The sequence below is a fragment of the Aotus nancymaae genome, unplaced genomic scaffold (assembly GCF_030222135.1).
Source record: "Aotus nancymaae isolate 86718 unplaced genomic scaffold, 86718_ANA_hifiasm-v0.15.2.pri h1tg000019l, whole genome shotgun sequence".
Classification (NCBI taxonomy): Eukaryota; Metazoa; Chordata; class Mammalia; order Primates; family Aotidae; genus Aotus; species Aotus nancymaae.
In genome coordinates this window covers 50211059-50227969 of record NW_026988431.1, presented here as the reverse complement: position 1 = coordinate 50227969, position 16911 = coordinate 50211059, and the positions used below count along the sequence as shown (strand labels likewise).

The window sequence follows — 16911 nt, the reverse complement described above, 5'->3', positions numbered from 1 at the left end:
TATGAAGGCTTTAGTGGTACTACTACCTTTTCATTCCTCAAAGATAAAATTTGCCATGTTAATGCTTATCCAAAGAAAATCTTTCACATGTATTGACATTTTGAACAGTTGACACTCTAGTCCCTTACCCACCAATTCTATTTGCAGTAAGAAAGCCTCCTGAAACTCAAATGCCTGATCCCATCTCTGGGATGGAGAAACTTAACCCATCACTCAGACAGACCAGCTGAATCCAACAGAAAGGCAGTGCTAGCAGGACTTTAGTAGCTTTGTCTCAGTTTTGGTTCTGGTTTTTCTAAAGTGGCTCTAAACCCACCAGCCAATAAGAGTACTTGAGATTTTACTTTAAAGCTTAGTATCTCAAGCTCTGAACAAACAACAAAACAGGAGATAACAAAAGTCTTCCAATAGAGTAGGACAAATTTTCATATACCTGCAGTAGATAGAAATTTACCTCCTCCAGAGTGATTATCACTGGTTAAAAATGGCTAAACCTGATATTGGTTTCTCTGCAAGGGAAGTATGTAGAAGTAGGAAGAGGGATGGGGTAGGAATGGGCTTACAGATGCTGCCAATGTTATTGATAATCTCTTGTTACATTACATTTATTTATATACATTCTTTCATATGTAGCATATATTCCATAATGTCAAAGAAAAATAGAATCATTGAATATTTGCCATGTGCCAGATAGTATACCTGGCATTGAAAACAATAATCTTTCTAATAAAGCATTGAGGCTGTACTAAGTAACGTATTTTTTAAATTCATTGATATTTCTGGCATCATCAGATCATATTTAAAATAAGGCTAATAATGTTCTCACTCATTAGTGGGAGTTGAACAATGAGAACACGTGGACACAGGGAGGGGAACATCACACACAGGGGCCTGTTGGGGGATTAGGGGAGGGATAGCATTAGCAGAAATACCTAATGTAGATGAATGGCTCATGGGTGCAGCAAACCACCATGGCACATGTTGACCTATGTAACAAATATTCACTTTCTGCACATGTACCCCAGAACTTAAAATATAATTTAAAAAAAGAAGTTGAAAAAAATGCTAATAACAATTGATTGATACCATTGTTTTATCACCTACTCTATGCCAGACACTTCACAATTATTTTTTCATTGTTACTCATAACATCACGAAGCAGTTATGTCAGCTAAGATGAATTTGGTAATAGCATATCCAAAGAGCTGATTCAAAAAGAAAAATATTTATTATCTCCTATTACAAAAAGCCTGGGAAACATGGTGGGTCCCAGGTTTGTTCAGAAGTTCCACAACATCATCAAGAACCCTAGATGATAAGCCTCTTTCCATTCTGTCTCTACTATCATCAGTATATTTGAACTGGCCTCATAAACGTATCCCTCACACTTGCAAAGATAACTACCCAGATCCAGGTAGTGCATATAGATACAACAATGTTTGGCTAAGGAACAGGGATGTGTTCTTCCATCTCTTTTTATCTTGGGGGAAAACATTTTTCAGTAGTCTACTACTCCAGAAAACTTCACATCAGGTCCAGTTGCCCAAAATTAAATCACATACCCATGTTCTAGTTTAAAAGAAGCCTGAGAAATAGAATAGCTGTCATTTTCACTTTATAGCAGGCTGGAAGTTCTACCAGTAAGAAAGAAGGGGATACAGTGAGACGATTATTGATAGGCAATCAAAAGTATCGCCACTGAACTGTTAGCTCCAATCTACAGATGAGGCTTTGGCTCAAAGTGGTTAAATAAGATGCTGTGCCTTTTAAATGGTGCATTTAGACCTAAAGACTGTGATGTGCCTTATGGAGAAAATACATGCGTGGGGTAAGTTTTGTTCTGGCATAAATTACACTGCTGTTGGCCATGGGTTCAAATTTAATGAATCAACAGTATATATTAAATGTCTTTAAATAGAAACACACATAAAACAGTGTTATATATGAATCAGTTGACGAAAATGTGACCAGAGGCTTACAGGAAACTAACCCTGAATTTTCCCTAGAAGCAATACTTCACTATTGCCTAATTGAGGGTTGTAATTTTATGGAACATAGCTACTTGTTATTCCCAAATAAAAAGAATCAACATAATATATATACAATCATCCCTCAATATCTGAGGAGAATTGGTTCCAGAACCCCTGTGGATACCAAAAATCCAAGGATACTTAAGTCCTTTATATAAAATGGCATAGGACTTGCATACAAACTATGCACATCCTCCTGTATGCTTTAAATCATCTCTAGATTACTTATAATACCCAATACAATGTAAATGCCATATAAATAGTTGTTATTCTATGTTGCTATTTGTATTGTTTTTATTGTTGCATTGTTTTCTATTTTTTTCCAAATATTTTTGACCTGCAGTTGGTTGAATCTGTGGATGCAGACCCCTTCAATATAGAGGGTCAACTGTATCTGTACAGGGAGGTATATAGAGTGATATATCATGATATTCACCTGCAACGTGAGTCTATTGAATAGAGTCCTCTGAGCTGAATTTTCTACCGGCCCACAATCTCCAGAGGAGGGTGGTCAACTGTCCTGAATTGCCCATGATTAAGGAGTTTCCCAGGACAAGACTTTAGTGCTAAACTGGGAAAATCTTGGGGCAAACAAAGAATTGTTCCCTGATACCAGAGTTTCTCATACCCAAAGAAGCACTGGGGTGGGAGGAAAGCTCAGTACAAACCCTTCAACTCTTGATCTGAAGCTAGTAACTCCTTATTATTAGGAAAGAGACTCTCAAGGAATAAATACACCCCCAGGCAGTTAAGCACCACTGGTCACACTCAGGCTTTTGAAGCCTCCTAAGAAAAGCCTGGGGTCACTCTGGCAAAGTTCCATTGAGAGAACTTTAACAAAAAAAAAACATTTGCTTTACATTTCTAACGGTCCTTGCAAGTATACCTTTGATGTGTGTAGAGATTTCAAAGAGTTGAACTATGAAGAAAGATAGTCTTTAAATCAAAGAGTATAAAATACAAATGCCCAGGAAATGCAATATTCTCATTCAGGCAACCAAATATATTATTTTCTTTTATGTTTGTAAAGTGATAAAAAATAGAGGAAAGAAAAATGTGGATTATAGGGCAAATCCACATTTCCTACATCAGCAAATTCTCAAATTTTCAGAGATTTAGGACTCTACATAGACCAGTGATTCTCAACTTTGGCTGCACATTTGAATCATCCAAGGGGTTTAAAAACTCCTATGCCTGAGCTCCACCCATTTCAATAAAATTGAATAGGAATTGGGAAGCAGGAGAGATTTACTTGGCATTAGAATTGTTTTAACAGCTTTTCAGGTGATTCTAACATGCAGCCAGTGCTGAGAACCACTCACAAGAAGAACAGCATTGAGAAAGAGTCTCAGGAAACTTCTGTGTTCAGCAGGGAGGAATGAATGCTATCATCAGTTGGCAATGCCTACCACAGGTAGAGTACAGAAAGGAGGGCTGCAGCCTACAAAGCTTCCCTAAATGGTTTTCATCAGCCCTAGTGATGTGGAAACATTCAAGCTGTGGAATCAGATGAATCTTGATTTAATATTGGCTTTTCCACTTATGACTATACCTGTGCAACTTTAGTGAAGTTACTGTCCCTCCTGACATCAGTATCCTCATCTAGATAGTCATTTTGCAAGGTCATTGTGAAGATTAAGTGAAAAAGCATGTCAAGTACCAGACACACAGTGGATACTTAGTGAATGGACACTATTATTATTATCAGACCCCCACATTTTCATGTTTGCCCATTTTCTGAGTTGTATTCTGTTATTCTGACAGATAACAGAGTAGCTTTATGGAATTTTAGTAGTATTAAAAAACAAAATAACTGATAAAAAGTGAACAATATGGCCAATGCAATTTTTCAAACACATAATCTAGTTCAGGGGTTAACAAATTACTGCCTGTGGGCCAAATTCAGCCACACCCACTCATTTACTTACTGCTTTTAGCTCTTCTCCCACAACAAGAGACATCTGGCCCACTAAGCTGAAAATAGTTACTGTCCATTTCTTTAGAGAAAATGTTTATTTGACCCTTGATCCTAGTTCATCAATACTCAGCATGGTCCATGGACACCAAGACCCTTTCAGGGGATCTGTAAGGTCAAAGCTATTTTTACAATAGTACTAAGGCATCATTTACCATTTTTACTAAGTTGACATTTGCATTAATAGAATAAAGCAATGGTGGTAAAACTGCAAGTGCCTAAGCACAAACCAAGACAGTGGCACCATATACTCATATTCTTTCCCACCACCCATTTGCAGGACAAGAAAAAAAGCCAGTTTCACCTGAGTCAGTGTTTCTCAGCCTTGGCAATACTGACATTTCGAACCAAACAACTCTAGATTGTGGGGGCTGTCTTGTGCATTGTGCAGTGTTTGGCCTCTACCCACCAGATACCACTAGCCCTCCCTCCCATTCTCCTAGTCATTACAAAAATGTCTCCAGACATTCTCCAAATTCCCTCTGAGGAGGAAAATAATCACTCCTCTCCCTTTCTTTTCCCCACTCCCTCCCACTAGGAACCACCAAGTTAACCTGATGAAGCAGTAGAAATTATTAATTTTATTAAATCTCAATCCTAAGTACACATCTTGTTAAGTTTCCCTCCCACTAAATGGGAAGGATGCATTGGCTTGGCACTTATGCTGCTAATTGAAATACAGAAATTCAGTGGTTATCTTAAAAAAACAAACAAACAAACAAAAAAAACTCTTGTGTTATTTGCCTATGTGCCAACCTACCAATTTTTTTCTTTTGGCCCTTTTATTGCCACATTTTTTCAGTTTTTTTTTGTGTGTGGAACAGTTTTTACTTGAAACAACCACTAATGAACAATCTATGATTCTTCGTTTGGGGCTAGTTGGTAGACTTATGCAGAAAATGAATGAAGTGAGGTTTTCACTTCAAGCAAAACTACTGATATTAGTATTTGTTGCCAGTGATACATTTTGAGCTTGCAAATGAAAACTGGAGTTTTGGAAAATCTATATCTGCCACTGTAAACTTGAAAGTTTCTCAATACTTAAAAGACTTTTCTGATGAGATCAGTGGTGAAAATAGCGTATTTTTCTCTGAGCTGAATGTGTTTTATACTATGTAATGAAATGCATCAACCTTTGGAAGATATGCCTAACTCAGTAAACCAGTATTTTTCCACATTACCAGTGCTTAATATTTTAAAGTCATGCATAGGTAAAAGATTATTCAAAGTGAAAGACAGACTAGTGGATTTTAATGTGATAGGATACAAAGTTAATTAATGTCACATATCGCGACTAACCTTTGAGAAACTACTACTTGTTGAGTTCTGGTATCGTATCCAAGAAGAATATTCACAATTATCAAGGCTATTTTGAAAATAGTCCTCTTTTTTCTAACTTCATATTTTTATGAGGCCAGATTTAACAGATCAAATACAGAAACATATGAGAGTCTAGATGTCATCTATTAAGCAGTTACTAAAGAAATTTGCAAAAATATAGAGGAATACCAGCCTTCTCACTAAATTTTTTGTTTTGGAAAATGTGATTTTTTAATGAAAATATACATTTTAAAAACTGTCTATTTTAACTTCCAATATAGCCAATATCAATAGATATAAACCAGATAACAAAAACTCTGGGATCTTTGATAATTTTTAAGAGTGTAAAGGGGTTCTAAAACCAAAAGATTTGAAAATTGCTGATCTATTTTGTATTTACAGAGTATTTATAATATTTCTATAACTAAGTAAAAATAATTAAGAAAAAAGAACACATAACTCTGATGATGAATGAGATAAGAAAAAGAAGTAGAAAAATATGTGTATGGGTCGGTTTAGTTTTTTGATGAGAGGAGCTGGCCATATAGCAAGTGAGGGTATAGATTTAGAAACAGGGAGGGCATATGTGGCCTTGAGCAAGTTAGTCTTCTATCTGTGCTTCAGTTTTCTCCTTGTAAAAGTGGCAATGATTGTAGTACTTATGTTATAGCATTATTTGGAGGATTACGTGAGTAAATACCTAAAGAGAATATAGAATATGCTTGGTGCTTAGAGCAAGTGCCATCTCTGGGTCAGCTATTTTTGTTTAATAATAAACAATGAGTTTGTGTCAGCAGGGATAAGGTCAGACCCACAATTAAGTCTTACAGGTGCTGACCCTATCCCCTCAATGGGAAGACTGAAAGCAGGAAAATCCAGTCACTAGCCCCCAGAGACAAAATATCATGAAGCTGAGAAAGAAATCAGAATCTTCTAACCCCCTTCCTGCCCTAATATCACACTTTCTAATCCAAAATCACATCTGTTACCCCTGTGAGGTACGTGGATGTGCTCCAAGGTTTCAGAACAAATGATGTGAGGTTGGCTTGGTTTCATACGTTACTTCCAGAGCAGTTATAATTTTTCTTGTTTCTGCACTGTGATTAATTTTCCTTTCAGCTCAGTTTGGCTGCCAGAAAATCATTCAGAATTATGTTGATTTCAGCAAATACCCACACAATGACCTTCACCTTTTAAAAGACATATGCTTTAAAGAAGGAGGCTTGCAAATTTTTGTAGTGAGAAGGATTCTTAATGAAATCCTGGGGACATTTATTGCATAAGCAAATGGAATGTTTGTGAAATGGCTTTTAAACAGACGAATGAAAAATCTACTTCTGAAAGTAAAGAAGTTACCTAAAATTTTAAATCACATCTTAGTAGGACAAACTATATATAAAATTGAGTTCCTGTATCTTCCTACCACCCTATATCAAGCAGGATAAATTTTACGGTAATTGTTTTCTAAGGTTATTGAGAATGCTGAGTTTAGAGTCTAAAACCTTGCCTAATTCAAATGTCACCTTCTCTCTGAGATGTGACCTAAATACACTATCTGCCATTGGCTCCCCCTTCTGTTTCATTTTCCTTTGAGGCATATTTCTCCATCTAACACACTATATATTTTACATAGGTATTTTGTTTATTGTCTGTCTGCCTCATTATCGTGGCAGGCATTTTTGTGCTTTTTCTTCAGTGATATGTTCCTAACTTCTAGAACAGAGCTTGACATACGGTAGGGACCCCCTACATCCAGCTTTTACCTTTAAATCGGGAATGGAAAATGTCCCTTGATGCATCGCATATCATGAATTCATACATGGAGCCTTTGAATTAATAAATGAGTCAATGTTGCAAAAAACTGTTGGATCCAAGAGCATTCCTGGCAATTGTATGAGCCAAAATATGAAACAGGGGCTCCAGGAACTTATTCCAGAAGTCTTTATTTTTCATTCATCTAACATTATTTTTTGATGAATAGATGTCTTTAGCTTCAACTAGCTGTCTAGCTCATGAAAGCACAAGCCTCTGTCTCACATACCCATACAGGGTGCTGTGCCCTAGTGGGGTTTAAAAAATAAATAAGGGATTGATGGCAGAACTACCCCATTTCCCCCAAGAGATGTGTTCCAGTGCAATTGTACATGGAACATTTGAAAATCAAGTATGAAAAATGAAGGAACTTCACTACTTAAATTTGTTTTGTATTAAATATTTCTTGTAAAGCACAGAATTCCTTTGTAACAATATACTTTATTCATAAGGTCATATTTTGACATATAAGGTTTTTTAAAATCAGTAAACAGAGACGCGCACACTGGGTGTGGAATCCACAGGCTCAAGTTTGTGTCTGGTTGATGATTGATAAATGAAAAATAACTCCTTTAGAAGATGACTGGCACATGTAACCATTAGGAAATGATAAATAACAGGTCGGGGGATTGTGTGTTTCTTAAAAGCAAGGACATCCTTTCATTCACCTTTGTTATCTAGAGTCTAGTAAAAGCATATTATAGCCATGCCATACCTCTTTGGTGATTAAATAAAAGCATGAATAAGCAAATCATCAAATGCAATTAAGTACTAAAAAGATTTTTTGCTGGACGCAGTGATTCATGCCTATAATCCTAGAACTTTGAGAGGCCAAGGCAGGAGAATTACTGAGCCAAGGAATTCAATATCAGCCTGGGTAACACGGTGAGACCCTGTCTCTACAAAAAAAATTTTTAAAAAGTAGCCGAGTATCATGGCACACGCCTGTCATGCACCTACACAGGGGACCGAGGCAGCAGGATTCCCTGAGCCCAGGAGGTCAAGGCTGCTGTGAGCCGTGATCACACCTCTGCACTCCTGCCTGGTCAACAGAGTGTGACTATCTCAAAAGATACTAAAAGAAAAGAAAATTTTAAGATTTTGAAGAGTCTATAATGCAGTAAAAATTTACACAGAAGGAGTCACCAAAAACAGCCTCATGGAAGAGTTGCATCTTGAAGTAAATTAAGGCTTCAAATGCTAGAACAAAGGGTAAATAAGAATTCCTAACTAGGAGAGTAATCTAGATCTGGGCACCAATTGGTTAGAAGGATTGTGAGCAGCAATCTTCAATATATATTTATATTTATACATATGTTCCAGTACACTAACAAGGAAAAATTTTAGACATATACAAAAATAAGATTTTAAAAGAGAAATTAAAGATGAAATAAGCCATATTTTAAATTGTTATTTATTCATGGTATATTATTATTATTTCTACTGAGCACAAATCTACATTTCAAATAACCTTTTCAATAATTTTGAATTTTTTGGCTAACTCCCAGTTATGTCAGATTAGATCACATTGCCTCAAAATATGTCTAATGAGGAGTTTTAATAGATATAAGAGATGTGTCAGCTTTTCTTATTTGCTCATGCCTACATTATTCACATTGTTCTTGATCTTCCGTTCTTTGAAGAAACTTGAATGACTTGTGAAAGTTAGTTGGTTACAGCTAGACAATATAATCTACTCAATCAGCCAAGCATATAAAAACCATAATACACTGAAAGATGCTTAAAGTTAACAAGTCATTGAGAAAACCTGCAGCAAGGAAGTCAGCCTTGCACACTAGTGGAATATGCAGCCATCACCCGACAGACAGATGGGTTGTATGTGCCAGGGTCAAGGCTCACTTTGAGACCATGGACCATACCTGCCCCATGCAGGTGGAGTTAGCAGTTCACGTAGTTGTGAAAAGTGCATATCTGGGGTTCAATCATTTATGATGATTGAGAGGTTTTGACCTGGAAAGATAGGTTAATGAGAATATTTGCTTATTAGTCTGTCCTGGAAATCAGAAATAAATTAAAAACCTCAAAGAAGCAGATTCAGAGGAACTATGAATGAAACTGATTATTCAACTTGAGCTAGCTTCCTATAGAATTACCATCTGCTGCTCATGGGACTCTGTCTTTCTCTTTTTGCTTTCTTTTTTTTTTTCTGAGACCAAGTCTCCCCCTGTCGCCCAGGCTGGAGTGCAGAGGCACGATCTTGGTACACGGCACCCTCCGTTTCCTGGGTTCAAGAGATTCTCATGCCTCAGCCTCCCAAGTAGCTGGGAGTATAGGTGTGTGCCACTATGCCAAGCTAATTTTTTTTATTTTTAGTTGAAATGGGCTTTCACCATGTTGCCCAGGCTGGTTGCAAACTCCTGTTCTCAACCAGGAGTTCCAAGCCATCCACCCGCCTCAGCCTGCCAAAGTGCTGGGATTACAGGTATGGCCTACCATGGCTGACTGATTTTCTTTTAAAATATAAACGTATTTTCTTCATTGTTCTTGGCAGGAGAGAGCCAGGAGCTGCCTGACATACCTGGTGAGTCAGTTGGCCAACATGGAGCATTCATTTCACCATATTCTCCTCCTGGAGATTAAAAGCATCACCGACACCTTCTCCTCAATCTTGGGCCCTCAGAGCAGAGACATCTTCCGGATGAGCAACAGCTTCACCGCCATTGCTAAACTCCTTACCCGACAACTGGAAAATGCCAAAGCTGGAAGTAGCAGGTGAGCAAAAGCTTCTGTGTACCTCAGGGAGCTGCTGTGCGCCTGTGGAGGTGGAACGCAGACAGCTAAGCCTTTCTAACTTCCAAAAGAAGCTAAAACCTGTATCTCAACAGAGAGTAATATCTGTATAAATCATGGCACTTGCTAGAATCTTTCTTCTAAATATGTGAAAACCAGAATGTAATAAAACAATAGATAAAAGGTTCACAATATATGGTAAAGGAATAAGAATGTAGTAAAAATAGTATTTTATAGCACCCATTTATTTACTCAACAAGCATTTAACAATTTAAGTTGTCATACTGAATAATTTAACATAGCTTACTATGTACTAGGAAGCTAGACATATATAGAGAGATAATAACATGTCCCTTGCATTCAAGAAGCTCACTGACTAGTATAAGAGATAAATATTTAAGTGCATAATGGGAGAATGGCTAAAAGGTTATGCTTATCAAGACGGGTTCAAGGGGCATGGAGAATACAGTGATGGAGTATCTGCTTCTGCATCAAAGGGAGAGAGGTAGGAAGCTGATTTCCTGAAGAGGTGATATTTTGAACCAAGTAGTGAAAGATTGCACCAGGGTGTCTTTTGGGCAGCATTTTGAAAAAGCACTTTCTGGAAGCAGAAGTCATTTTGTATGACTAGGGTTATGTTACAAAGAAAATAACATTAGGAGATGCTGATGAAGTGGTAGGCAGGGACCAGAGGATGGTGGGCTCAACGGAGTGGACTAAGGAGTTCAATTTTTCCCTCAAAGCAGTGAGGAGTGATTCTGGAGCTTCGTACACGGCAGGGGATGTCTGCACTGGGGCCGGGGTGAGCTTCCTGAAATCTGGACTGATTATACCCTGCCGTGTACAAAGGCAGGGTATAATGGCAGATGAGCCAGATCAAATGAAGGAAGAGCAGAAGTGTGCATAGGTGTTGGCCATGAGGATATTATTGATGACTGAGGTGAGGAAGCTGCCATTGGTGTGGCTGGCAGAAAACAGAATGATGGGGGTTATAGAGAGAGTGGACACAATGCACAAACTGGCCTTTTCAAGAAGCTTGTCTTTGGAAAAAAATATACAAGGCCATGCAGGGTTGAGGGAGGGGTTTTATTTATTTTGCTCTGTTTTGAATAGAGAGAAACTGAAAAAGCTTTATAACCTTTAGAAGTTACAAAAGGCTTTTAAGTATGTAATTTCATTTGATCCTCATGACCATTCTACATGGCAGATGTCACTTACTCCTACTTTACAGAAGAAGAAACAGAGGCTGAGATACTGGTTAAATATCTTCCCAATGTAACACAATGACAAAGTGGAAGAGGAGGGACTCGACCCCATCATAGACAATGGAAGGTGCTCAGTTATGGAGGAAGGTGGGCCCCATTTGCGACTATTGCCAAATTCTGTGGGTTTTTTGGAATTACAAGTGATGCATGCCATTTCAGTGTGAGACAAGAATTCCACAAGAAGCCATCTTGATAAAGAAGTGAGCATTTAGTCATTTGAGTCCACTTTATGTTCAACATGGTGTAGAGCCTGGAGGTCCTAAGAGATATAAGATACTATCCTTACCCTCAAGAGTCACAGTCAGAGGATGTGATGTGCTAGAAGTGATTACAATGGGCTATGGAGAAAAAAGGATGCACTGACCAGCAGCCAGGGAGTCGAATATTTCACAGAGAAGGTAAAATTTACGTTTGTTTCCTATTTATTATCTTCTATGTGCCAGGCATTTCTCTAGACACTAGGTCAAGTTGCACAGAATGAATGAAAATTCCCCAGATAAGAGTAGAAAGGACACCACAAATGGAAAAAAAATAGCACATACAACAATACATATAGTATGTGCTCAGACTAAGGAAAGATAATTTGTTCAGTAGGGTAGGAGAGTAAGTTGAAAAGTTAGGTCAGAGGCAGATTATCAGAGGCCTTACATGCTGCGTTAGAAGCAAGGGTTTGTTCTGTAAGCAACAAGGAGGCTTAGAAAGACTTTAATGTAGAGAATGACCACAGCTCTTAGCACAGGAATTAACAGATAGTAAGCACTCAAATATTTTCACCAAATGAATAGGTAAATCAGGAGTAACTAATATCATGAAGCACTGAATTAATTTGGCTGGAGAAGCCAGCCGGCAAAAGACAAAGTGAGAGGTATAGACAAAATGATGAGAGCCTAAGAAGTCAAGGCAGATCATTATAGTAGAGAACACAAAACTATGGGGAACTGATCACCTATAGGAGGTGGAGTAAGAAGAAGAGGGGAGTGGATGAACACCCAGAGATATCTAGCTTGAGTGACTGCATAGAAATGAAGATGATGCTGATAACCAAGAAAGGAGGTCGCAGGAGGGGAGCCAGCTGGGAGGGACTCTCAGCCCCTACACACAGAGAATATAATCTGACCAATAGTGTCATCAGAGTCAATAACTATTCACAGAAGTAGAGTCATCATAAATATTCTTTTCTTTCAACACGATGGGTTTGATTGAGCATATAAAAATGTGTTGTCACCTGGTTTGATACATAGATGCCTATTACAAGAGTTTCTCAACCCTGGCATTATTGATATTTGGGCTGGATAATTTTCAGTTGTGAGGTTGCCATGTGCATTATAGAATATTTACCAGCAATGCAGGCCTCTACCCACTAGATGATAGTAACAGCACCCCCTCTCAGTTGCAACAACCAAAAATGCCTCCAGGTTTTGCTAAATGTCCCTAAGGAAACAAAAACTTCCCCCACTTGAGAATCACTACTATATACATATATCATTCAAAAATAGCATTTTCATAGACCCATGAGTTAACTAACAATGACCTAAACACATGGCAGCATCCAGGAGAGTCAAGGCCAGCATCATGAAAAAGATTTGCCATTTATATGCAGCCACAAAGTTGCTGTTGGCCAATTTTAATGATGCAGTTTCAGAAATTTGGTTTACAGTCTCTGCAGCTGGTATTTGAGGGAGCCATTCTATGCTGTATGCACAGCTGAACTGTGTGTGTCTTTTCCCAGCCATGGCTGACATGTGCCATGAGTGAAAGTTTGAGCCCATGTCCTGGCCAGTGCTCACCTATTCTCTATTGTCCTATTGACACAAGGTTTCAAAAGGCCAGTTGACATTTCTGAGATTATATATGTGAAAATGTTTATACAAAAAGAAAGGAAATGTTATACAAAGGTGTTACATTAGGCATCTTAACAGGAAAATCCACTTTTAATAAGTAGGCCTGTATTAGTCCATTTTCATACTGCTATAAAGAACTGCCTGAGACTGAGTAATTTATAAAAAAAAAGAAAAAAAGAAAAAAAAAGAGGTTTAGTTAACTCACAGTTTGGCATGGCTGCAAGACCTGAGGAAGCTTACAATCATGGAAGAAAGCAAAGGGGCAGCAAGACACCTTCACAAGGCAGCCAGAAGAAGTGCCAAGCGAAGCAGGAAGAGCCCCTTATAAAGCCATCAGATCTCATGAGAACTCACTTGCTGTCACAAGAACAGCATGAGGGAAACTGCCCTCATGATTCATTTATTTCTACCTGGTCTCTCCCTTGACATGTGGGGATATGGGGATTATAATTTAAGATGATATTTGGATGGAGACACAAAGTCTAACCATATCAATGCCCAACTCAATTAGCAATAAAAAATTTCCCCATGAAGAAAGAATTTAGGAGATATGTAGATAAAAAGGAAAAATAAGGTTCCACTATGAAAATATGAGTCTGCATGTATGAGAATGCATTTAAAATATCTTTTATTTACTATTTTTCTGAGGTGAGAGGGCAGGAGATTAGGAAACAGCAAAATTAAATGTAAAGCAATGAAAAGGTCACCACTCACCTCATACCACTACTGCCATCATCACCCACCTCAGCTTCTCTCAATTGAAAATACTTCTCTCAGTTCAACCCTCACTGTCAATCTTTTTCCAATCGATTGCAATTATTCAGTGGGAATCTCTAAACCCTGGTGTAGACAGCCAGCCTTTTGTCTGAATGGCTCATACTCTCTGGGATGGTTGCTAAGCCTTCTCTCCCAACATCTTTTCTTTGAATAGCCTTCACTGTGACCATTTAGCTTCAGTCATTTTAATCTCTGCCCCCAAAGCAGAAAGGTTTACACTTTTGTCTAAAGCATACAGCAAAGTCTGATCCTTACAATTAAAAGGGAAATGAATAAGTGAAGCAAGCTTGAAAGAAAATTAAAGTTGATAAAATTCAAAACAGATGTCATCAAATTTAGAAATCTGACACATAGCCCAGCAGGCCAGATTTTAGACTTCAGGCCAAAACTACAAGATTATCAAAAGAAAAACAATTAGCATCCTAGAGAGAATGAAAAACTGAAGCACACAAGAGCCTTTCTTGTGCCAAATGACTGAATAAATTGGGTAAGTTTTGTTGGAAGCATCAGGTGAGCTCACTTGCACTTTTCCTGCTCCTGTTTTCGAAAGAATGTCTATATCTAAATAATAAACCAACAGAGAATAAGTAACAGGACAGTCAAACAAAGCATTTATATATTTGAAATTAATTCTGCAGAAGCAAAAGGGTACAAGAGCTATTACGAATTGAGAAGGAGAAGGTGTCAGGTTGGAGAAGAGATCTATACCTTTCAATACCGTGAAAGCCCTATCTAGCCCTAAACATCAAGCTGTTTGTCTGCCAGAGCCCAGCTGAAGCTGGGGAGGGAGAGGGTGAGCTCCGGGCACCTCTGTAACTGGCTGAGCAGAGCAGTGGTGTGATCATTACCCAGAACATGCTTTTGCCAAATCTATTTGGCGCCAGGGAGGCTGCTATAATCAGGCGCCATCAGAATAGGGGCAATTTGTCACAGGTGGTCTTAGTAAGAGGTTAGGCTCAGGCCTCAATTGGGAATGGAAACCTTGAGGGATGGAAATTATGGAAGGAAAGCAGCAGTGGGAGATAAATAGGAGAAATGAAAAAAAGATAGTGAGAGAGGATGATGAGGGCAAAAAGCAGAAGGGGAGACCTGAGGAGACAGGAGAAAGGGTCCTGACACAGGCCTGGGGTGGAGGAGAGAGGAGGAAGGTTACAGTTCCCTCAGATCCAGCCTGCAAACTTCAGCTAAAGCCATGAAAGTTATGGGGGAAAAAAGAAGTTGTTTGTGTAAGAAAAGTTTAAGACAAAGTGTGTGATTAAAGCTTCCCCAACCCTTTGGTTTAGTTATATGAATGTTGTGTTTTTTTTATTATTTTGGTGGTGATGGTGGTAGTGATTATGAGATTTTATGTTTGCTCTTCACTTTAAGAATCAGGCCTGAAAACAGAAAGGAATAATAAAAGCTAAATTATAGTCAAAACTGACTGAATAGGTGTGAATCTGACTTTGAATAAGTGAAAAGAGATGACACAAACGAGGTAAGGAAATAAAACAATAGCACATGTGGGAGAATGAAGGGAAAATAGGATAAGTCAACCATATTCACAGAAAAATGACTTCAGGTAATCTGTCTTCCTTGGAGTGGCTCCAGAATTCCGTTTATATCCCACATTCCAGGCAATGAATATCAAAGAAATGGATTACAGCAAAGAGACACATTTGATGTATTGTGTGGCCCTAATGTATACTCAAGCAACACAGCCTGTAAAGAACCTTTTCAACTACGAGGCCCTTTGCAACCTGTCATTCCAGAGTTCCCATCTTGATATCCTGGGAGTCACATCAGAACCTAACTGTAGAAATAACAATAATGCACATACTTAGACATCATTTCCCCAAGACATTGCCCAAGAGCTTGAGGGTAATGGCTCTTCACTGAGTCCGCAACACATTACAGAGAACAGAGGCCAAGTTCTCTGCAACTCTGCAAAAATATTCTGCTTATGTAGGACTGATCAAGCTTTAAACCTAGCTCTTACCACATGGTAGATTCTGTGCTAGGGACTTTCAGCTCTGATATATTGCTTAATCTTCACAACAAAAACTCTTTTCATATGCATCAGGATAATAGATACTTCATATTAGAGCATAATGGGATAAACCTTGCAGATGGGCAAGAACAAAGTAAAATTCTTGCTATGAGTCCATGGTAATTCCTGGAGAGCCAATAATACAAATGGTCAGACATCAGTTCATTAAGTTTCTTTTAATTTCTTCTTTTAATCTGGTCCAATGAATCTCAAATTTCAGTGTGGATGACAGTTATAGTGTTCACAGTATTTCATGGATAATTTAAAAGAATTTTAAAGGAAGGTCAAGGGTAACTTCTGCCTATTCCTTCCCAAAGTGGTACCCCGCTAGTCTTTACCATCACCTTCTAGGATGCCCTCTTTGTGCCTCTCTTCCCATTGAAGGCTGATATTCAGAACCAAGACTCCAGTTTGGTACTACTTCTTCATGAGGCCTTTCCCGCCCACCATCACACATAATGATCTGTACTTTCCTCTGAGCTCCCACAGCTCATACAACCTCTCCATCTCCCAGCACATGCCATCCTGCCCTGAAGTGTTGGGTGTCTTTCTCTGTCCCTCTACTCTTCCACAAACTTGAAGAGCTAGTATTCAGAGCCTATGCCCTATGGAAGGAAAAATAAGGTCTTATAAATGCTTAAGAGAACTTCCACATTTTTAGCCAAGAAGCGTTTGTACAAAGAGAAATTGATTCTTTGAAAGCAACTCTTGGTTCAGGGAAGGTACACAAGTCAGTTCAGAACCATAATTAGAAACATGTGATATGCTGGTCAGCGTTGCCCCCTGCTTAGGAAAAGCTGACTGTAATTCTGCCCCACCAAGGTAAATTTTAAGAATGAAACAAGTTGTTTTGATAAGAAACAAGTATCTCTTTTCTTTTTTTTTGGGGGGGGGGTGTATTTATTTATTTTTTGCATTTTAGGTTTTGAGGTACATGTGAAGAACATGCAAGGTTGTTGCATAGGTACACACATGGCAGTATGATGTGCTGCCTTCCTCCCCATCACCTATATCTGGTATTTCTCCCTATGCTATCTCTCCCCAACTCCCACCCCCTGCTGTCCCTCCCCTATTTCCCCCCTACAGACCCCAGTGTGTGATGCTCCCCTCC

The 16911-nt window shown here is 38.5% G+C and overlaps 2 protein-coding genes across 4 annotated transcripts in view; one reads left to right on the top strand and one right to left on the bottom strand.

The window, feature by feature from the left end:
• The window catches only part of PTX3 (pentraxin 3), a 53760-nt gene extending 43889 nt beyond the window's left edge, over positions 1-9871 (bottom strand). The window contains exons 1-2 of the transcript XR_001106596.2: positions 9677-9871; positions 8721-9108 (exon numbers count right to left, since the gene is read on the bottom strand). The gene's annotated coding sequence lies outside the window, so the exon portion shown is untranslated. Of the gene's footprint in view, positions 9109-9676 lie in introns of the transcript that reaches the window.
• Positions 1-16911, top strand: part of VEPH1 (ventricular zone expressed PH domain containing 1) — a 221069-nt gene that overhangs the window by 99255 nt on the left and 104903 nt on the right. For all 3 annotated transcript variants that reach the window (XM_012447362.3, XM_012447363.3, XM_012447364.3), the window contains exon 7: positions 9650-9870. In XM_012447362.3, the coding sequence (XP_012302785.1) occupies positions 9650-9870 (221 nt within the window). The remainder of the gene's footprint in view (positions 1-9649; positions 9871-16911) is intronic.